This window comes from Callospermophilus lateralis, chromosome 1 (genome assembly GCF_048772815.1).
Source record: "Callospermophilus lateralis isolate mCalLat2 chromosome 1, mCalLat2.hap1, whole genome shotgun sequence".
Taxonomy (NCBI): Eukaryota; Metazoa; Chordata; class Mammalia; order Rodentia; family Sciuridae; genus Callospermophilus; species Callospermophilus lateralis.
The window spans coordinates 67,258,661-67,282,498 of record NC_135305.1 but is presented as its reverse complement, the minus strand read 5'-3'; the positions used below and the strand labels follow the sequence as shown (position 1 = coordinate 67,282,498).

General features: G+C 37.4%; 1 protein-coding gene across 34 annotated transcripts in view; it reads left to right on the top strand.

Annotated features, from left to right (window-relative positions):
• Positions 1–23,838, top strand: part of Nrcam (neuronal cell adhesion molecule) — a 69,157-nt gene that overhangs the window by 10,066 nt on the left and 35,253 nt on the right. For 19 of the 34 annotated variants that reach the window (XM_076862834.1, XM_076862672.1, XM_076862641.1 and 16 more), the window contains 9 exons: positions 3,340–3,510; positions 3,989–4,045; positions 5,777–5,888; positions 9,004–9,188; positions 10,771–10,902; positions 19,154–19,297; positions 20,869–20,980; positions 22,326–22,492; positions 22,584–22,731. In XM_076862834.1, the coding sequence (XP_076718949.1) occupies positions 3,340–3,510; positions 3,989–4,045; positions 5,777–5,888; positions 9,004–9,188; positions 10,771–10,902; positions 19,154–19,297; positions 20,869–20,980; positions 22,326–22,492; positions 22,584–22,731 (1,228 nt within the window). The remainder of the gene's footprint in view (positions 1–3,339; positions 3,511–3,988; positions 4,046–5,776; positions 5,889–9,003; positions 9,189–10,770; positions 10,903–19,153; positions 19,298–20,868; positions 20,981–22,325; positions 22,493–22,583; positions 22,732–23,838) is intronic. The other 15 variants (XM_076862769.1, XM_076862827.1, XM_076862798.1 and 12 more) reach the window with 2 other exon arrangements.

Below are 23,838 nucleotides of genomic sequence, written 5' to 3'. Positions count from 1 at the left end.
AACAAGATCATGGAAGTCACAGGACTCAAAGAAAAGTGCTTCAGCTTTTGCTCTGAATAAACTGGCGAACCAGTGAAGGAGTGTTTGTCTGAAATAAAATAAATAGTAGCAGTGTGACTTCTGCTGGGGTATGGAGAGTATAGAGGACTAAAGGGGAGGCCAGTTAGGGGTTCTGCTGTACTCTAGGCAACAGTTGAAGGTACTTGGACTTGGGTGGTAGCAGTAGAGTGAGATAGATTCTGGATTTATTTTTGAAGGTAGAGCCCTCAGGATGTATTGGGGTGGGGGCAGGAGCGTGAGAGAGAGGAAGAAGAAGAGACAACTACCAAGTTTGGAGACTGAACAGCTGATAAAATGGAATTGCCACTTCCTGAATCAGCAGAAGCCCTCAGTGGGGAGGAAACTGAACTGTTTTGAATGTGTCATATTTTTGTTATTTTATCCCCAACAACAGTTAATATTCACTGGGCCTTTACTAAGTGCCAGTCCCTTTGCTAAGAACATCACAGTCCCGTTAATTTTTAAAAACAACCCCATGAGGAGTATTTAATGATTTTTTTTTCACTTTCCAGATGAGGAAACTGAGGCAAAGAGAAAGCCATCCATTAGTTTCAAATTTGTCTTCCCTTGATCTTCTCCTTGAAGGAATTATTTACTGCTCTGCCTCTTCTACCCTCCCAATTTTCCTATGCTAATAGGATAGCATTTACCTCAGAGGAAACACATGGCTTGGCTTGTAAACTAAGCAACCAGAGTGTGAGTTCTAAAGGCATTCATGTCCAGATGCCCAATAAGAGTCAGAGGTGCATGTATCAGAAGGATGATCAGTGGTGTGTGCAATGTTATTGCATAGACAGCACATCTTAAAACACTGGAATGGATGGGAGAATTTAGCGGAGTGGGTGCAGGTGGTGCAGAGAAGAGCCTGGGGGACTGAAACCACGAGCCCTCAAGAGGTCACCAACTTAGGGAGAAACCAGGAAAGGAAATGAGAAGGTGCAGTCACTGAGGTCAGCAGATAACATAGGAAGAGTGGTGGCCCAAGAGCAAGGTAAAGAAAGTACTTCAAGAAGTCTATTCCCAGTGACATGATTTCCTCTGCAATCAAAGTCTACATATATTATTAAAGAGAAAATTTGACTCTTAACACTCAATTTTCATTTTTTAACTTTTAAGTGAAATCACTCAGAAAGTATCACAAAGAAATTAAAAACAAATATATAAAGAAATAAATATGTCAACACATTTGTATTTTCACTTTATAACATTTTTTACAGGTTTTGAAGGAATAAGTAGCCAATCCAATATATGAGTGACGAATGGTTCTGAGAACAACACTCTCCACATGTCACTGTCAAAAAAGAAACCCAGTGTTTGGTCATTGGTTCTAATCAGCAATGGTTTCCTTTCTGCTTAATAAAAAGATATACTGCATGTAAACTCTCAGATCATCTGAGTATGTAACTAATTTTTTCCCACTTTGCACAGCTTGCTATATCGTTTATGTACATATTAAGCTGTTGACAAAGCTTCTGACCTTTCAGATGGAAATGGCATTTGCAATATGAGAAAGCAATTAGTTCCCATAGCACTTTTGGAAGATAACTTAAATTATTCATATCTTCATACATTTTTTCCAAGCATAATACAAAAAAAAAAAAACACTCAAAGAGCAAAATGATACCACCATAGTGAAGTCTGTTGCCTTACATCTGATCTACCAACACACAGGAATCATAAAATACTGCAGTATAAACAAAAGACAATAAATGTATGATTGTCTTTAGCTCTTTGCATTCATTAAATAAATGTTCCTTCTTTTTTTTCTGAGTATTTTTAAAACCGTTGTTTTCCAGGGGATTAAAACTGTGAATTTACAACCACTACCAAACCCCTATCTTGACCAAGAACTTGGCTTACACATATAACTGATGGTATTCTTTTAAGCTCTGGCTCCAAGTTTCTTGGCCTTTTCTTGCCTGAGGGAGCCTTTTAACCATGATTTTGCATTTTGTGAAATGTTAGACCAGGCACCTGCCACCGGAGGAGCATAGCTGTTTCCCTCAAGCTGAAGAAATCTTGTCGAAAGACAAACACCTGGCCCGAAGCCACTAAGATATGCAACTTTTCCTTATTCTTTCACTTTGGAGCTAAAGAACTCTCACAGTTCAGGCTCTGTGAACTGAGTCAGGAGCTTCAGGAGACCTTTTAGCTAGCCAAGTGTAACTTCTTGCAGAGATTGTGAGTCCCACTTCCTTGCATCCTCCATTGGGTAACAGACCTTCTCTCCATGCCTACGGCTAGACAGTTTCTTGACCTGAGGGGAAATGAATCATCATGCCTGAAACTGGAAATTCAGCATGTCCTTGGTTATTCATTTAATCTTTCCATGAGTATTTGAGGGAATCTCTCTGAAGGGCCAGGCACCGATCCAGAGCCACAACAATGTATACAGGAGATGGAGGTCTCTGCTCTCCTGGATCTTGAATTCTGGTGCAGGGATATGAAAAGTAAAAGATGTAGTATGTCAATAGATGATAGGTAATTCAGAAAGGAAAAAGTGGAGGAGGTGAGGGATACTGGGGTAGGGGTTGCTTCTCAGGGGCAGGTTGCAGCCTTGAATAATGTCGTCATCACACCCTATAGTTAATTTCCCACTCACTGTCTGGTTCTTTAATTAGATCAGAAGCTCAGACAAGACTGGGGCTCTGGTATGCTCAACTCCTTGCTCAGGGACCAGCAGGCATATAGAAGCAGATCATATTAACATCCTTATGAACTTTCTTAAAGCATTTTCTAAGATATGCACAGACAGGGATGATTAATTTAGGAAAAGTCATACAAACTTTTGTAAAACATTTCTTTGTTTATACTTGCTTAAATAAAACATTTCCCTGTATGAGTCTAATCTCACCTCTTCCCCCATCTATGAAATTAGGGTTGGGCAGGTACAGTTGGAGTTCTAGTGTGACTTCCACTTTTTTATATAATTGCTCTTTCTTAATAACTCTATTAAAATATTATATATATATCGGGCTGGGGTTGTGGCTTCGCGGTGGAAAGCTTGCCTAGCATGTGAGAGGCCCTGGGTTCAATCCTTAGCACTGGGTAGGTGAATATGGTAAAGGTATTGTGTCCAACTAAAACTAAAAAAAAGTATTAAAATATATATATTTATATCTGTGTGTGTACATATGTGTGTGTGTGTGTGTGTGTGTGTGTGTGTGTGTATTTTCCCCTAAGTGAAGTGTCCATAGAATTGTTGGTAGTTAAGCTGCTAATTTGGAGTGTGCCCATGTTATGATGGAGTGATCTGGTTCTCCTTCTGCCTTTTTCCAGCCTTTCAAAGACTTCCACAGAGTGAGAGGGTTTCCCAAGGTCTGAATGGAGACCTTTATTTTTCCAATGTTCTCCCAGAAGATACCCGTGAAGACTATATCTGTTATGCCAGATTTAATCACACTCAAACTATACAGCAAAAACAACCTATTTCTGTGAAGGTAGTTTCAGGTAAGAGTTCATTTCCAAATCTTCCTTTCAGTGATGTTTACACATGTGAAAAATTATAAACCATTAAATACTACTGGGATAAATAGGGTCATTGATTAGGAAACTACCTGTTAAGGATCACTAGTGGTGGCAGATGGAAAGAGCGTGAATATCCTAAATACTGTATGATGTGATTGCCATTACTGTTTCCATGATGACCTTCTGAATCACTTGGTATTCTGAACATCGATGTGTACTTTATGCCCCACAATGCCTTTTATTTGACAATCTTGCTGTGTAAGTCACAGATTTACATATTACTGGTTGGGGGTGGCTGAGTGAATTAATAATGAGTTAGTCATATACAGTGTTAAGCACCATTTTTACATGGTAGGGATGGTACTTAGCACAGCTGTATACCTTTGTTTTTGTTGCCCAGTGGTTTTTGACCCCTCTCCCCTACTTTTGTGCCCTCTTCATAATATTCTGTTTATTTCAGTGGATGAATTGAATGACACTATAGCTGCTAATTTGAGTGACACTGAGTTTAATGGTGGTGAGTCATGGTGATTGTAACTGATTTTCTCCTTCATTGTAGACTTTAGTTCACTAACTTCACCTCCATGGCTATTTAACCTTATTTCTTTATGAAATTTCTAGTTATATGTTTAGTACCACTAGTATCAATGTGTGTTTCCTATAAAATTTAGCTGTAAACTTTCAAGCATGTCACTAAAACATTTTCCATGGTGTCTGTATAATAATGAAACTTGTTTTTAACTGTTCTCATGTAAAAGAACCATTTCACTTGATCTGGATAAAATCTTTCATATATGTTTTGAATTATATTTTCCATTTTTTTGTCTTATTCATAAACTTTTCTCATGAACTAAATAAGAGTCGACTGGTGTATTAACCTGCTAGAATACGTCTACATCAAAGCTTTTAGTGACTAACATTAAGTGGATTCCATAGTAAATCATCACATTTCCAATTCATTTTCACATGACATTATGCAATACAAATAGTAATACTATTTCTCTGGTTTTGTATGAAACCAAGTTACTATCTTCAGTGAAATTAAACTTAAAAAAATAGAGCATTTAACTTCATTCTTTTAAATTGAAAAAAAAATTATTTACTTAAGGGAAATGTGGTACTTCTATCAATAAAAATAATGAGTTCTGTATAGAGGGCCCTCTTAATTATCTAGAAGGCAGAAAACAGAATTTCTACTATATTTTTCACACTTTAGATATGAACATTTTGGTGTCAGTGACATAGCCCAACTCCTGCTATTTTATTTTGCTTCATTTATTTTAAATATACTCTTAAAAAAATATGGGCCTGAAGACCATTCCCAAAGTGACTTTAGAAAAGAAAACTTCCCCTAAAATCTCTAAATTCTTTAGAAAACTAATTTCTCCTTTTCTGGTATTTAGTTTTTTCTTCTGAGAAATGAGAATAATTCATATATTACCTATTCATTCAGCTCTGACGAGCATCAATTAGGTAATTTATTTAAGTTTGAAAATAATGAAGAGCTATAGATTCTTAAGATGTTATAATTTCTACTTCAAGTTTTTCCAAGAGGCCTTCAGAAGTTAAGGTTATATTTTGCAGAGTTCATAAAAAAAGTTGACCTGCATAAATATCCCTAAGATCTCTGAATTAAGACCTTCTTTATTTTGTCATTGAGGAAACTGGTTTTAATTTATCTAAGTCTACCATTATTCTTAATTTATGACATATAATTTGGCTGACCTCTGTCAGTAGTCCTCTAAGTTTGTTTTATTTTCTATAAACTTTTGAGTTTGGAAATTGATTTGGCTGTAAAGTTATCCCCAGTGTAAACCAAAGTACCTCTTCCATAATGACACCTTTTTGAAAAACCTAATATCTTCTAGAAGATAGACAGTTAATTTTATTTTTGAACTGAGCACTAATCTTAAGGGATATATAGTTTGATAACATAATTTTCCTTTCAATGTTAACATTTTGAAATTTGTCAATCCACAGAAAATTTGTAAAACCCTAACCTAGATTAAAAGGATTTACAAAAGGAAAACAGTCCTTACTACAACTTGAGCTTATACAACCCAAATTATTTGTATTTGTATTTTCCTGTTTCAATGAGTAAGTGGATGTAGTTTAACAAATTTCATAATCAATGCTAAATAGTTTTGAAAAGGGATTAGAATTTTAGACAGGTTTTTTTTGACAGTGACTGCGTTTCTAGAAATATATATTCATAATTTTTAATGCGCATTTATTTTCTTTTTTGCAGCTAAATCAAGTAGAGAGAGGCCACCAACATTTTTAACTCCAGAAGGCAATGCAAGTCACAAAGAGGAATTAAGAGGAAATGTGCTTTCACTGGAGTGCATTGCAGAAGGCCTGTGAGTTCACACACTGCCCTGATGTACATTTCTTATAAAAATATAGCAGACTGGTGGAGAAGCATTACTATCATAGCAGGAGTCATTGTCATACTAATCTCATCAAGCATCAATTAATTTCCAAAGTAGAGTGCATGATTCGCATTATTCAGATAAATCACTACTGTAGTAGTGTTTGCATTGAAATAAGTATCAATAGTTACATCATGATTGCTATGTTATAATAGGGAGATACAATTTTGCAAGAAACTATTTTCTAAAAACTTAGTGGCTTAAAAATAATAGCTGTTTACTATTGATCCTTTGTCTGGAGGTCTGCAGGGAAATTGTACTGTAAGTTGAACATGCTCATGTATCTGCTAGACAACTCAGCAGAGAGTTTGTGACTCTCAGGGTCTGCTGGTTGTTGGCCTAGCTCTTGCTTGCAAGTTTCATCCTGGCTTGTTCTCCTAACAACAGAAACTCACCAGGCATCTTAGGGCCTAGCCTCATAACCAGCACATTGTCCCTTCCATTCCTTCCTATTAACAGGTCACAAGGCCAAACCTTGGTTCTTTGAAATGTCTCATCTGTGCACATCTCAGAACTGATGTGCCTGTAACAGGCATTGCAAAGACCTCACCCAGACACAAAAGTGACTATTAGGATGGGTCTATATTACAGGAGAGTTTCTACACAGTTCCTGGCTAGAGCAAGTGCCTCCATAGGAAAATATCCTCTAACAGCCTTGAATGGGATCCCAGAAGCATGCTGCCTTCACAGTTTGTGATCCATGCTATTCTTGACCTGGTAACTTAGTGGCCTGATCTTTTCTGAGTCCAGGAATAACTACTTCAGGAAGCATTTGGAAGCCTCTGCTGGCCAAGTCAGGAAATCACACTACATATGACAGTTCCTTAGACTGAATACTAGCAACAACCTCCTTTAAAGATATGTTAAAAATTCATCTTTTCCACCAGAATTAAAAAAAGAAAAAAGTCCAATTTTTATTATTTTGTTAGAAAGTGGCTTAATCTCAAACCTCCAACCTACTGGAGTAGAATTAACTATTGTGAAACTCGGTGCCTCATTTTCCCACAAATGATTTGCAGGTTGAGTATTCTTTATCCAAAATGCTTGGAACCAGAAGTGTTTTGGATTTCATATCTTTGTTTTTAATTTTGTAATACTTACATAGACTTTACTCGTTGAATGCTAACATGATACTTAGAACATTTCAAATTTTGGAGTATTTGGATTTAGGCTTTTTGAATAGGTATGCTCAACCTATATTATATAAAATATGAAATAAAGTATGGTTGGTCTTTGGAAATTTCACAATATTCCTGAAAGAATTTCTAAAATTCTGGAATGTTATAAAACCAAGATTGGAACTCTATCTCTTACAGAACAACAAACTTTAAACCCAAAGAATCAAAACATTCCAAATTTGGAACAATTGCTCAATAGAGTAGCAGTCCTCCAAAATGAGTCATGGCTCTTCGAAGGGGAAACTATGATATTATGTTTCTATCCCCATTCCCCTTTAATCTTCAGATCATATGAAATTCAAATTAGTCTAACTATTAGAGAACAGTTTATGTTTTCAGCTTCCACACGATATAGTTGTTCAAATTTTCAAAATGATTTCTCATCTTCTACCTCTTTTTATATACACAACATGTTTAATCAGAAGCTATTTCATCAAATATATATTATTTCAGTAATTTCTCAATTATTTCTATTCTTCCAAACAATCCAAACCAATACTATAAACTATCAGTTAAACCAACTCGCATTTCTAATGACAAGTATTATGTTCTTCCTGAGGTCTGGACCAAACTTTATCATTACCTTCCCAGCACATAACTCAGTGCTCTGTATCTAGTTTAGTGTTTAGGAATTGTTTGTATTGAATGGATATTTATTTTGTTCTCATGAAAACCTTGTAAAATCATTAGATCAGGTCGTGCAACTAAGAAAACTAAGACCCCAAAGGGTCAGGGATCCAAAATCAGAGAGAAATTTAAGGACAAGGCTGGAACTTGGAAGATTTAACTTCAAGCCTATATCCTGGCTTTTTATCTTTTTCCATATTTCAGGGTTTAGTAAGAAGCATAGGTGGTTGGACACACCTATAATCCCAGGTTTTCAGGAGGCTGAGGCAAGATGATGGCAAAGCAGAGACCACCAGCTCTGGCCATTTAACAAGAACTCATTTCAAAGTCAAGAATAAAAAGGACTGAGAATGGAGCTCAGTGGTAGAGCACCCCTGAGTTCAATCTCTAGTACCATCAAAGAAGTAGAAAAGATAGAAAAAACACAGCTGAATGAGAGATTATATAATATACAAATTTGATCTATTAACAATTGATGTAATAATATTTTTAAGTATCACTAGTAAAGAAATTAAGGAAAAAATACTAATCCTCTAATCACATAATTCATGTCACCAATTAGCCTGTTATAAAATAGAAAAGTTCTTATTGTTTTCTATGGAAATGTGTGAAAGTCTGGGGACACAGATATATTTGTGAGCCCTTTCTCAGTACTTTTTTTTTTTTTTGCATGGGGAGTACTGGGGATTGAACCAGGGGTGCTTCACCACTAAGTTATATCCCCATTCCCATTTGTATTTTTTATTTTAAGATAGGGTTTTGCTAAGTTACCAAGGTTGGCCTTGAATTCATAATTCTCCTGCCTCAATTTCCCAAATTGCTGGGATTACAGGCATGTACCACCACACCCAGTTTCTCTGTACATTTTTACCTTTAGCTAATGAAAAAATATAGCTCAATATCATTGGTTTAATTGAAATTCTCTTGATATATACCTTCATGTAAAAATACCTGGGAGCTCCTCATTGATAAGGATTTTGAAGAAAATACTTAGGTCCCTTCGGTAAAACAGCTTATCATAGCAGCACTGTATCACTGAAGTCAAAGTTTATGGTGTGCCATAAATTAGTATAGTTCTGGTTACGTGAAAATGGTATCTTACTATTTTAAATGTAGGTTTTGAGCATTATTTATAAAAGTGTGATGCTAAAGAATTTATTATACACTTGCATGAAAACTCACCCTCAAAAGTAGTCACAGATGAACATTTTTTGTAACATCATTGTTTATCCCATCAGGCCTACCCCAATTATTTACTGGATAAAAGAAGATGGAATACTACCCATCAACCGGACATTTTATCGGAACTTTAAGAAAACCTTGCAGATTATTCATGTTACAGAAGCGGATTCTGGGAATTACCAGTGTATAGCTAAAAATGCATTAGGAGCCATCCATCATACCATTTCTGTCACAGTTAAAGGTAAATTATTATTTAAGATGCATTCCTCTTGCTTTCACACAATGACCTGATACTTCAATTTAATATACCTTTGATAATGTTCTTCAGTAATGATGAATGTAAATTTATATCAGCATTCACAGTACCTTGAATCTCTTTTCATTGCTATTGAGAATGCATCTACACCAGGTTAAAATTTTGCTCCTTCAAATCTTCCTTACAGAATTCCATTTAATAAATATAGAAGGAATGAGGAAAATACAAAAATCACCATTATCCCATAAGGGCAACTGCTGCAGGCAAGGTTCACTGATGAACATTAAAATTAATGGGTCACATTTTGAGGAGAAAAAGGATATTTCTCTAGCTTCAAAATGTCTCTCTTCCCTAAAAACATGAATAACTAGGGAAATTTTAGCATGTCCACTTTTTTTAAATATTCCTTTCTTTTTTTTTAAGAGAGAGAGAGAGAGAGAGAATTTTAATATTTATTTTTTAGTATTTGGCGGACACAACATCTTTGTCTGCATGTGGCGCTGAGGATCGAACCCTGGTCGCACGCATGCCAGGCAAGCGCGCCACTGCCTGAGCCACATCCCCAGCCCTAATATTCCTTTCTTGAGGAGATGGAACTTACTTCCCTTCTCCTGGGCACACTTAATGACTCACAATGAACAAAGTGTGGAATGCTGGAGAATACTAATTTTGCAGTGGAGACATTTGGCAGACACCACCTTAACCAAGTCAGATGAAGTCGTGTTGATCTCATGTCCTCCCTCAATATGGTACAACAAGTTGGTCCATTCCTTTGGTGGTATTCTTAAAACCCAAAACTTCAGCTAATCATGAGATAACATCAGGAAAACCTTTGTTGGAAGACGTTCTACCAAATAACTATCATTGTAATAGTCATGAAAGACAAAGAAAGACTAAGAAACTGTCTGATTGGAGGAGGTAAGGACCTACAAGGACCTACCTATAAAGATTCAATACAGTGTGGTATCTGAGACAGGATCCTAGAATAGAAATAAGACATTAGTGCAGAAAAGAGGGAAATCCAAACAAAATGTAGAGTGTAGTTAATAGTATTGCATTGATGTTAATTTCTTGTTTTGATAACTGCACTTTGCTTATAATAAGATGTTGACATTAGAGGAAACTGAATGAAGGATGTATGGAAACGTAATAGACTACCTTTGTAGCTTTTCAAGAATGAAAATTTTCTCAAGTGGCTTCCTAATTTTATAATTTTATGTAATTTGCAGGGCTCAGAATTTAAATTCATGTTTCTTAACCTTTCCTATACCTGTAAATTACTCTAAAACCTCAGATAAATCTGACACCTCTTTGATGTCCAATAGATTTAAATATAAAATGAAATTTGTGTCAAAGAGGTCTAGAGTGTGTTTAAACATTCAGGGAATCTCTTTAAACATCCTTTTGAAAATCTAAGTTTCAAGCATTACTATTCACTTTTTAAAAAATGAGACTAACAGTGTTTTGCAAAATAACTATTTTTATTACTGAAATAGTTCAACATATTCTTTTGCTATTATACTTATGTGATTCATATTTTGATTTTTTTTCTCTTCTTTTAATAAAGCGGCTCCTTACTGGATCATGGCACCTCAAAATCTTGTACTGTCCCCAGGAGAGGATGGGACCCTGATCTGTAGAGCTAATGGCAACCCCAAACCCAGAATTAGCTGGTTAACAAATGGAGTCCCAATAGAAAGTAAGTTTATTTGATTGACTGTAGTTGCAGGATATTTTCAAAGCATATCTATTTCTTACCAGTGAACAAATGGTGAAATTTCTCTGATCAAGGAAGAAAGCCATATAGAAGTTAAACAGATGTGCTGAATGATTTTTAAGGTTTCATTTCATTACCTTTAAATATTCATTATGACTTTGAGTAATTTATATTATTAAAATAGTGTGTGTGTGTGTGTGTGTGTGTGTGTGTGTGTGTGTGTGTGTGTAAACATGCGTGTGTTGACTGGGACTTGGCAATACTTTTGTTTGTTACCTTATAACATGGAAAGAGTGACATGGCCAGAAATACACATCACCAAAAATGTTCATATTATCTTCTATAATCAAACATCAAGTGATTTATGGAAAAAATCATAGGAATCAGAAGAGACAGGCAAGGAGAGTAGCCCTAGAGCCAATGGATCTAACAAGAATAAGAAGCACAGCTGTCTTACTTTCAAGAGTTTTTAGTCCTGAGTGTAGCCCAGATGTTCCCCATATTCTCCAGTCTTTGGAGATCACCATCCCATTTAACATATAAAGAACACATCCCCTGGTCTGATCTTATGTAGGATGCTCAATTGGTTGCAAGCTGACCTTCCCTGAGTATTGCCTAGATCACCCCTGAGTGATGCCTAGATACCCTGGCTGTGCCTGTCATCTATAGCCACCTTCCTTGTTCTGCTCCACTCCCAGATGGTTCTTATTAGCCAGATTTTCCCAAGCTGCTGCTATGCTGCCCACAATGGTCCTCCAAAATGTGGCCACAGGCCCTCCCATTAATCTCCTAAGACCAGACTTTTAAAAACTTGGTTAGAGGCTTGAAGATAGTAGAAGGGAAAAATAGCAAAGGGGGACAAAAACGTCAAAATGGATATTGCCCCTCAATGCCTTTGGACTCCTATGAACACTCACCACGAATTGTTGCTGGCAGGGGAATCTCCAAACATTTTCTACTTCTTGGGGTCCAGATGTCCTCTTAGATCCAGAGAGAGACAATCAGTTTCTTCTTCAAATCCAGCCTCAGTTCACCTCCCAGTCAATGTCACAGTCATCCACAAAGATATTACAGACAATATCTGCATAATAAAGGCAACCTTCAGCTTCTGGTAGAAAGCAGCTCAACCCCTGATTGCCTCTAAGTCAGAGTCAAATATTGATTCCGCTTCTACATAATCAAAAGGTCCATTGAACTGGCTTTCCTGAAACTTACTCTCCCCACTAAGACTGATCTGAAAACAACCAGCATTTTTAAGATGGCACAAGTCCCTGTTTTTCATCATCAAGTGTGACAACCTCGGGTTTAGACTGGTAAATCACACCCTGTTCTGTGAGTACTTTGGGGGAAATCACTTGTGTCCCAAAACATAGTAGTCATCAGATACTTCAAATTAGACAGCCTATGTTTACGCTCAGAGGAAATACGTTCCTGAGAGAAAACAGATTCTAAAAAGTCCAGTAAAAGGGGTTACAGTATTTCCACACTCAATTTTAGTCATGGTCAGGATAAGGAAAAGTGACAGTACTTTGTGGTTGTATATAAGGAGGTTGCTGCCACTCTCAGGGGGTGATGAGTGAAAATTGAAAGAAAAAGTGAAAGAAAGCCCAGAACTAAAGGAGGTTTTATGGTAATGTGACTTTCTTAGGGATGCATTCAGAATAGTGGTAAGTGATGGAGCTGGTTCAGCACTTTTGCACCATGTTTTTGTTTTCTGTTTTTGCAGCTCAGAGGTTCTTTGTGATTTATGGAAGGTTAAATATGCTTCTGAGAGATAGACTCAGCAAAACACACAAGTGGGAGGGAATTCCCATCTAGCCACTCAGTAGGGAAAATGGGGAAGCCTGGGGATACTGACTCTCTCGTTAAACTCTCACGTTCAGCAGTCAGAATGCAGCCCTACGCAGGGAAAATTGAGACAAAGGTAAGAGATTAAATAATGAGGCTGCTCTTTTCCCCTGATTTGCTTATTGTCCTTCCAAATTGGCTCTTAGTCTGTTCCTGCTGGTGTAATCTAGTATCTTAGACTGGATAATTTATAAACAACAGAAATGTATTGCTCATGGTTTTGTAGGCTAGGCAGTCCAAGATGAAGGTTCCCACAGAATTGCTGTCTGGTCAGGGCCTGTGCCTTCTGTGTGTGCTCACATGACGAAAGGTGCAAACACGCTCTCTCGATCTTTTTATAAGGCGCTTTAACCCCATTCAAGAGTGGAGAACCTTCATGACCTAATCACTTCCCAGAGTCCTCACCTCAGTACCCCTCCATGGGGGTAAGGTTTCAATGTGGGAGTTTAGGTTTCAAGGTATGAATTCTGGAGGGCCACAGATGTTCAGATCACAGCACCAGTGTAAGTAGCACCTTTGAGGGAAATCTGTACTATAGTTGTGTTAGGAACTTTGAAAAATGCACTCATAGATACTCCCTTTTAAACATATTATTTTGGGGGAGGGTTAGCTGCTACAAAAGGCTTTGGTGGAAGAAGGCAGTGGTCCCTGAGAGACAATTTAGTCCCTTCTTCTTTAACACTAAATCATCCAAATAGGTCTAGAGCAGAAAGAGTCAGGACAAGCTTTCTCAAATCAGCTTCCAAATAAATTCATCTCTTCCATCCCCAAAGTATTCTTTAAATCCCCTTGGGACAGAAAAGAAAGGGGGCCAAGAAGACATGGGAATTCTGTAGCTCCTACGGAGCTGGGGTGCCCTGGCCTCTGGTGTGCAGCAGAGCAGTCACTCTAGAGTTTGCACTGTGGGGAACACCACAGTGTGGCCTCAAAGCAAGGAGCTAGGCCCTCAGGTGGTGCTGGGAGTAGGTGCTGTGTCTACACCAAGGTGATGGGAAGCTTTCCTGAAGGTGTTCAAGATGGATGTGCATGGATTACTGTGTGGACTTCCCAGAACTGAAAGGTGATGGACTTACAGGACCCCTACACAATGATACTGCTGAGGCACAATTGTTCCCCACTCCTGGCTCTCAGTGGCTGGCCCACATACAACTTCTGCTGAGTAGTCTCTTGGGTAGATACTGAGCCTTAAGTAGCTAAGTTAAAGTGATTGTAGATTGGCATCTCCTAATTCAAAATAAGGAATAAATGAGGAAGAAAACGGCTAAAAAAAAAAAAAAATTCAGTGGATGCTTGAGCTTTTCCTGTCTACCCTGCTTGGTTACCACATGAATTTAAAGACCCCCCCCCCCAAACAGAATTGTTTTGAGATTTGGGGACCATTCTGAAAACAGTTTGTTTCTCATCCATAGTTTGTTGAGTTATGTACCATAAAGATGCATCCAGCATTGCTGGAATATAGGGGAAAGAAGGCAGAGAAATGTGAGAAGGCAAAGGAAGGACCAAGAGCAAAATCTGCTGTCATATACGGTGGCACAAATGAGCCTTGTAAGGATTATCAGCCAGAATAGACCCCAGAAGTTGGCTATGGGCACCAGCTGGCTTGCTGGCAATGCCTACTATCCAAGAGACTGCAGAAACTGTGGGTGGACCAGCAGCTTGGGCCAGGGTACAGCTGTGCCTCTGCAATACCATCATATAGGAAGCCATGCAGTGTCCCTGCCAGGTGCCTGAGGTCTATCCCCCATGCCACCCAGCAGAGACACAGTCAGGGGCCCATACTGCCAGACACACAGACTCCCACTCCTGCTCTGTGGGCTATCACTCCAAAGACACTACTGCCTCCTGTGCCTCTGCAGGCTCTGGCTGCCAAGTGGACACAAATATTGTAAAAGGAGAAGCAGGATCAGATCAAGGGAGGGGTAAGACAAGATCGGCTAGCAAAATTAGTAATTATTGGTTTGCGACTATGCACTTTAGATCTGGAAACTTCTATTTTACAAACTGAAAGGATCAATTCCAAATCACCTGCGCTAATTATCTCAATGGCTTATAAAGCTCTCTCCCACTGGGTCTAAGTTATTTACAACTCTCCTTGAGGTAACTAATAGATTATATTAAATATTGGATTTGCTCACAAACTACCCAGAATGTTTATAAAACAATCTACAGAAGTAAAAAAATAACACAGCTATAAGAACTGGTGCCAAAGAACTTGATTTTACTGTGCAGCCTGCAGTGTCTGAGAGGATGGGGAGCTGAACTCTAGGACAAGAAAGAAAAAGAACTCGCTAACAGCAGGTTGGATAAAACATTTCTGTACTCTCCTCAGAATAGATAAGTGTTCGTAAGTTCCTCTTTTCCTCCCTTCCTTCCCCACTGGAGAGTCCATGCCACATCACCATGCCATCCTGGTGATAACCCCCAAGGCCAAGGCTGTGAACTCTATAATTCCTGTCTCTGTCCCAGGAGGTAGTGGGAGAATCTGATGCCTGCAGTTCTTTTATCATCTCCTATGTAAGCTGTGTTAGATCTCAGGCCGTTCAGCATGGAACATGTATAATATCACATTCTTAGGTTGAAAGGCTTCTTTTCTCTCAGATATGAGAAGGGAAAAGAACAAAGGTGACAAGAAAGGGCAGGAGATATCTTCCTGCCACAATCACATATTTCACTCATTCTGAAAGCCAGTAACACATAGTAAGCTGCCGGGGAATGAGTCCCACTAGAAGATATTCCTGAGATTCTGTCAAAGCATCTTCCTTCTTCCTTTTCTCAAAGGTAAAGGGCTTGGTTGTTTACCCTTAAAGGGATGGAATAGGTAGAAGACAAAGAAAATTCAACTCTATCCAAAGATTGATTCTACAATATTCCTGAATGCTCATAATTCCAGGAAAGTTTATAAAGTTGACTACTTCAGAAAACCTCAGCATTAATTTCCCTTAAAGAAACCATTAAGCTCTCCTGTCTGTAGTTTCCCATATCCAAAATGCATATACTATCTGATTAACCTCTTTCATAAAGTTCTTTGTAAAATTAATTATGAATAGTTATTAAAAAACATTTTAAAGATTTAGCCGGCTATGTCACAAGAGTTAGATTAACAGAAAGTGTTTTCTGAAAGCTATTATTCTACTTCTGGACCTTACTTTTGGGGCTTCAAGTTATAAGTGCTAATTCTGTGCCCTTAAATGTCTTTCTCCACATGTTCGTTTACAACAGTAGAAATTGGTTGTTCCTAGGATGAATTATTACTCCTTTAGGTAATTTGGGTGTGTAAGCTGGTAAGTTACTCCCACCCACGAGCCAACGCACAGTGTCCCAGGGCTTCAGATGTCTCTGCTCTAGTGATTTCATTCTATGTCCAGCTACCAACTGAGTTTCCATATGTCACTGTGGTAGTTCCTGTTTTTATTTGCAGTTTTCAATAAGTGCTTAAGGAAAATGTAGTCCAAACTTCCATGGAGAGAAAGAGATTTGCTTAATCATTACTTATACTGAAACAGTTTGTTTTATTCCTAAATACTTTGCCAAAAGTAAATATTTAAAGAGTGCTCCATTTAGTATAAACAAGGCAGATACAGTCAGATGGCTTTCCAGAAACGATATCTTCTCAAAGAGTTGATACCAAAGAAAAACACTACTCTGAGCTACAGAAATGAGGTATGTTTGTGATTGATGAATCTCCACTTGGGAAAAATTATTCTTCTAGCTTTGTCATTTGAGTTATGTCTTCCATAATCATGGTAGTATACCTTTTATTATTATTATTATGATTGTGTGGCTTTCTTAAGAGTGTAATATACTCAAGTAATCTGAGGATCTTTGATTACACAGTCTGCTACCCATCCAGGAAGATTTGGCCCAGAGATCTGTGCTGAAATACGTGTCACTGTATTACACTGCCTGGCATAGCCACAGAAGTACTTAAGAGTGGGCATGTGGCTGGCATTGGCATCCCTTTGAAGAGTTCCAACACTGAGTAGACAAGTGCTGGGTCCACAAGGTCTAAGAATAACCCACAGAGAAATCTCCAGAAATGCTGCTCTGTGTTCCAGCATTGAGGCAGTGGATGGGTATCCCTGAGAGTGTGAGTCAGAAAGGCCCAATGGTTCAAGATGAGCATCTAGGACAAAGAGCACAGCTGTCCTAACATACACCACCTTCTCAGGTCCAAGGCTGCCCATCAGCTTCACTTCACAGTCCAATGTGGCATTCCTATCATTTATTAATGAATCCATAGCCTGTTGAAAATTATGACTTGTGTTTGTCTTCTGGTTGGGAGAAATGTTCCTTAAGGCAATTTTTGAAGTGATTAAAGTCAAAACCAGCAAATGTGAGCTAAGAAATCAATTCAAAATATTTTAGCACACCCTCACCACTAACAGAGCCAATGAAAATACCTAAAATGATTTTATAAGTTAGCTATTGATTGTGATGAGTGTCATACAACTACTTTTGTAAAAAATATCTCTCATGCTTGCTCAGGAATGAAGGCATTAATCTGTCCATGAAGAGTAGTTACTAAATCGGAGTTTTGAGAATCCTTGGAAGCCAAAAACTTTGTTTTAATCTTTAATTTATGTTGCATTTTTAGTATATTCTGGTCTGAAACATCTGAAAGATTTTCAGTCTATAAATGTGATAGAATATGTAGTAGGCAGGAGTTGGACAGGGTGGTACACACCTGTAATCCCAGCTTCTCGCCAGGCTAACACAGGAGAATCAACAGTTCAAAGACAGCCTCTGCAATTTATCAATAACCTGTATCAAAATAAAAAAGAAAATTAAGGGCTGGAAATGTGACTCAGTAGGAAAGTACCCCTGGGTTCCATCCCTAGTACTGGAAAAATAAACTGAAAGAATATGTGGTAGGCAAATTCATGCCCTGCCCCCTCCACATCCTAATCCATGGAAGCTGTGAATATGTTACTTTACATGGCAAAAGAAACTTTGCACATTAATTAAGGTTAAGGCCTTGAAATGTTGAGATTATCCTGGATTATCTGGTTTGGACCCAATTTAATGACAGAAGTCCTCAAAAGCAAAGTTTTTTTTCCTGGCTGTCGTCAAAGAGAACTATGACTACAGAAGAAAGATTGAAGTGATGCAATACTGATAGCTTTAAGGATGGAGGAGAAGACCATGGGCCTGCTGGTACCTTGATTTTAGTTTATTGGGACGCTTGTTAGACTTCCAATCTACAGAACTAAATGATTGTTAATTTATGCTGTCTTAAGCCACTAAGTTTGTGGTGAACTTTTGCATTAACAGTAAAAGTCTATTGTAGAATGAGTGAGCAAAATACTTTGAGTATGTATAATAAAATGATGAATAACTATAGTTTGTTTTTTTAATTAAAAGTTAATAGGCCACATATAAACCAATATTTCTTTATTTCAGAGTGATAAAGGAGTCTCAGTGCAGCAATAAATATGTCTTAGATGCACATCCTTTTTGTATCATCAAAGGGATAAGATGGTGTTTAGAATGAAAGTAAAGCTCTCTTAGCTAGTTCAAGTTGCAAAGTTCAGAAAAAAATGGTGCAATTATTTAGTTTTGATTTGGATCTGTGTGCTGAGACAGTGTACTTTCAAAGCCATGTAAGACCATAACCTACAGTTTAGCATTCACAGAAAAAAAAAGGATTTCATCTCTAATCGTACAGCAGTTCCAAATTGCTGGGCATGCCTTGGACTAAATCCTCACATATTCTATTACCAGCCAGCTCTATCCCACTTCAGTAAGAATCAACCTCACTCTTTGCATCTTTAAAGTACTTGAGGGATTTAGCTGAAAAGGCTGCCTTTAAGAGAAATTTTACACAACTGATTTCTACTTTAGCTCCAGGAGTTTTCAAAGCAGGAAAGTAAATATTTTCACATTTGATTGCTAGCCTCGTACTTAGTTATGTACTTGTTTGTTCCAAGAAGGGGTTCTTAAAAGTGACAGGTTTATATGTGCTGGAGTGACTGTAGTTTTTGCAAAGCTGTTGTTACTTTTTTTCATGGTTAACTGGCCTCCTCTAAAGTACCCACAGTCTCTTTGTGAACGAAACTATATTTTTTTCTGAATTTGTGCAATTTTCATCCAAACTTGTGCTTGCTTTTCTGCATCTCTCAAAATAATATTTAGTGTTATAGAATTAATCTGCTTAAGACTAAATGAATACAGTGCATATACCTAAACACCATGTGACAACTAAATTCTGAGTTTGAAAAAAAATAGATTCTGCCTGGATTCTAGTCTTCTTCTTGCTTCATATGCCTAGAGCAGTCTGTGTTTCTGTCCTACTTATACAATGTAGACCTTGGGATTTATAAGTTTAAAGTGTGTCTTTTAAGGAAAAAGAAATATATAATACACTTTCTATTTTTAAACCCAACAGTTGCTCCTGATGACCCCAGCAGAAAAATAGATGGTGATACCATTATTTTTTCAAATGTTCAAGAAAGATCAAGTGCAGTTTATCAGTGCAATGCCTCTAATGAATATGGATATTTATTGGCAAATGCATTTGTAAATGTGCTCGGTAAGCTCTCCCTTTATTAAAGACATGGCAAATTAAATTAATGTCTACTATTATTTTCTACTCAGCAAAAATATATTGAGCTTCTATTAGATGTAATGCACAGTTCTTGGAACTATAAGGAATATATGAAGGTGGATAAGATAAAATATTTGGCCTAAAGAATATCAGTCAAGTCTTAATGTTCTTTCATAACACAGTTGGCATAATGGCAATTTTTCATTGTAGAAAATAATCAAATAGGCTAGTCCATTCACAGATGATTACAGTGTTTAAACCCCCAAAAGGAAAATAGCTTTTGTCTGCCATTAGCAACTAAATAACCCTGCTCTTCTGTCCTTAGAAACTGACTATTTGAATAACAATTTCATGATCCTGAGTTTTTGAAAATGAACTATTAATTTTAATGCTTGGCCATTATCCCAATCATAGATGCACATTAACTTAGTTCATTCAAATATGTTTAGAAAACTATGACAATGTAGAACTCATGCATATTCTGAAATGGGTGGTTTATGTGAAGGTTGCATTTCTCATACTGGGCAAAAAAAAAAAAAAATCCACACTTGTTCATATTTATGCAAAAGTGTTCTTATGGTACCAAGCAGTCATACTTCAACTCTTAAGATTACTCTTCTCTCTTTTCAAACAAAATTAATACCAGGAAGCTGGTCGATACTTATTATTTTTCTTCATGTTGAAATGAAGGTGATTAATCACATAGCTAAGTGGTTAAGATATTGGTGGATGTTGAAGCTTTGACTTCTGTTTTTTTGTTTGTTTTTTCTCTCTACTTCTATATATTCCATTTTAGTTTCTTCATATAAATGATATTCTGCAGTACTTGTCTTTCTGAGTCTGGCTTGTTTCATTTCTCATAATGTCTTTCAGTTTCACCCATGTTGTCACAAATGACAGAATTGGCTTCTTGTTTAATAATAGCCCTTCTAATAGTTATCCGGTGATAGATATGTCATTTTGGTTAAAGTTGGCATTTTTCTGATGATTGGTGTCTTGAGCATTTTTAAATATACCTCTTGGTCATTTGTATGTCTTCCTTAGTTAATTTAGGTCCTTGGCTCATCTTTTAATTGAATTATTTATTTTCACATATCATTTGAATTGTTTGAGCTCCTTATATATTTGTATGTTAGTCCCTCACCAGATGTATGGTATGTAAACAATCTCTCCCTTCTGTTGATTGTCTCTTCACTGTGTTTTCTTGACTGTAAGAAGCTTTTTAGTCCTCTCTCTATATAAGTCACCACACTCATCACTCTTGATTTTTATGTTAGCTTATTTGTTCCTCACCATTCCCACCCAGTGGGGTGATGATGTATCAATCATTCAAAGAAAATAACACTAGGCCATTATTTTTGTGCCAGACACTGTGCTGAGGACAAAAAGAAAGGAATTTTTTTTTCCCCACCACGACTGGTAGTGTCATACCTGATAGGAACATAAAGGAAGAGACATGTTGGTTGTGCTTTAATGACCTTAATACAAAGTGCAGTAAATACACTGTAAACCTAAAATGTGTTCTAATATTCATTGTGCCGTTTAAATGTTTTTAGCTGAGCCACCACGAATCCTCACATCTGCAAATACACTCTACCAGGTCATTGCCAACAGGCCTGCTTTGCTAGATTGTGTCTTCTTTGGGTCTCCTCTGCCTACCATTGAGTGGTAAGTAGTGGCCCTATTTGTTGTTAACCACTTGCATTTGCTAAAGCTTTCACATTTTTAACATGCTGGGCTTTAGTCAGAGAACAAACAGGAGAAACACACTGCAAAATCCATCATAATATTAACCATTGAATTCATTCATTCATGCACAAATATTTATTAACTTCTTGTTCTGTGCTACATACTTTCACACATATAACCTATTTAGCAGCACATTCTACCAAACACAAAGCTAGTAAATGTGTTTTTTTTTTTTTAATTTAAGATTTAAGGCTGCTTTATTTTAAATGCCTTGGATATCACCTGGGACTTCATGAATAGTGACTGGAGGAACTGGGACTTCCCTTAATAATAAAACATCATGTAGTGTGGGGGGAGAGGTTATGGAAACTAAACAGAAATTATTACCACCAGGATTTCTCTGTAGTTCCTCTCCCACCAGGTCTTTCTGACTTGAGTCCAGCCAAGCTCTTCTGTATCCTTTTACTTCCCACTTCAGACCACCCCCTGTCACATACCACTCCTGGTATACATCCTCCTCCTGTGACTATCTTTCTGGCTTTAAAGAGTTGGGGAGAGACAAGGCAAGTTCTGAAAATGATTGGAACAGACATTTGTGAATCATCTGTGAGGTTCCAGATTCTGTGCTGGACTTCAGCTACTGAGATGAGAATGAAGCCAGGCTTAGGATTAAAGGAAAATCTCCCTAGGCCCTCACCTTAACCACTGAGAACAGAAACCAGGTGCTGGTGCAAATTTCCTCATGATGATGACAAGATTCACTCTTATGTGATAGTTTGAATTTCCCTCATTTTTTCTCGTTCATCTTCACTTCTGCCATCTGACACATGGGTTTTTTATTCTCCCTGAATATTTTCCTTTTCAGACATTCAAAAACACAATCCATATAACCTTGAAATTAAAATCCCTTTAAAATTACAGCCTATAGATAGAGTTACAATACTTTACTGTGTGTGTAGGAGGGGGGAATAAAAAAGAATAATCTTATCTCTGCCTATTCTGCCTATTTTAGCACCTATTTAGGATAAAATAAGTAATAATATATTTATTAAATTATGTATCTCTCATAAAAATTATAATTTAAGACTTACATATTATTAGCCTAGTTCTGCAAACACCATTTTGGTTAAATTCTCTAGTCTTGTCTTCTCTTTATGTTTGCCTCCTGACATTCAAGCATCAGTATGCTTGTGCAGATTCCATATGTCTTTAAACTTGACACTGTACTGCAGATCATGATTGTGTTGACTTTGAGCATGGCATTTTATGTTTGACTCAAATTATGAGTCATTTTATTCTCATCATGATAATTTCTGTGATGAAGGTTTAAAGGAGCCAAAGGAAGTGCTCTTCGTGAAGACATTTATATTTTACATGAAAATGGAACTTTGGAAATTCCCGTGGCACAAAAGGATAGTTCAGGAACGTATACATGTGTTGCAAGGAACAAATTAGGGATGGCAAAGAATGATGTTCACTTGGAAATCAAAGGTAAGGCAGAAGCCAGGAATTTTTTAAAGTATTATGTAACTTTGAGCAACTTCTCCAGCTTGGCCAATGGCTAACAATAACTGGATTTCAGATCCAACGAGGATCATCAAACAGCCTGAATATGCTGTTGTGCAAAGAGGGAGCACAGTATCCTTTGAATGCAAAGTGAAACATGATCACACCTTAGTTCCCACTGTCACATGGCTGAAGGACAACAGCGAGCTGCCCAACGATGAAAGGTATTTGAAGACAATTTTTCTTTCTTTCTGTTCTCTCGCTAAGCCGTTCTTGAGCTGAAGATTTGTTGTATAGTGACTTAATGGTGATGTTTTTAATTCTGAAGTCTGCTATGTGCAAAGTAAAGAGATACGTATTTTCTCCCTACTGTAAAATATTTGGACCAAAAAAGTATTGTGCAATTGAAATCAGACCCTGAGAATGTTTGTCTAGCTTTGTGTGTGTGTGTGTGTGTGTGTGTGTGTGTGTGTGTGTGTGTTCTATGTAATTTGGGATGGGAAAAACCCTTCAGGCTTTGGACAACATCCATTGTATTGTACCTTAAACAGCAAAGTCTCAACAGATGTTTTCAGGCCCATTCTACAAAAAAAAAAAAAAAAAAAAAAAGGAAAAAAAAGCAGAAATATGATCTCTAAGCATCAGAGGGTGGAAATCCTTGTAGTATTTTAGTTTTTATTTGGAGAGTGAGTTTTCTTTTAATTTTTTCTAACACCATGGAGGGAAAAGGAAAAGCAAAAAACAAGTGTGTTGCAGTCCTTTAACTTGAACTTGAAGGAAAGTCATAGTGTTTTCCAACTCAGGACCTCAATTTAGCTTAGTAAACATGGTACACAGAGCTGTATATGCGCCTTAGCAATCACAGTGGCTACAGATGTGCTGTATTCCAGTGGAAACGGTTTCCATAGTTTTCTTGCAGCTGATCTAAACCTGTGGTGCCTGAGTGGAGCCCTATTGCTTGTGAATGTCCCCCAAAAAACCTTTTTGGCCTTCCAATCTAGTGCCCAGAGTTTCCATCTAGTTCTGTGCTTCAACTGGCCAATTCTATTTGTGGAATCTGAGCTGATTATAAAGGAGAAGGAAATATGAAGAAATGACCATCAGGTTAAGTCAGGTGAACTTTAACTTGGAAATTACCTCGGAAGACAGTTTATGATTTATGTAACCTCATTAAATTCAGACAGGAGTCCTACATACATTGACTTTTGACCCATGGAGCAATTTTTCATGTGTAATAGTAACCTCTAAAAAACTCTCAGTGGAGATTGCTGCTCTGAATCTTCCTGTGTCTAGTGCTAAGACAGATAAAATTTACTTTCTCCTTTGAGACC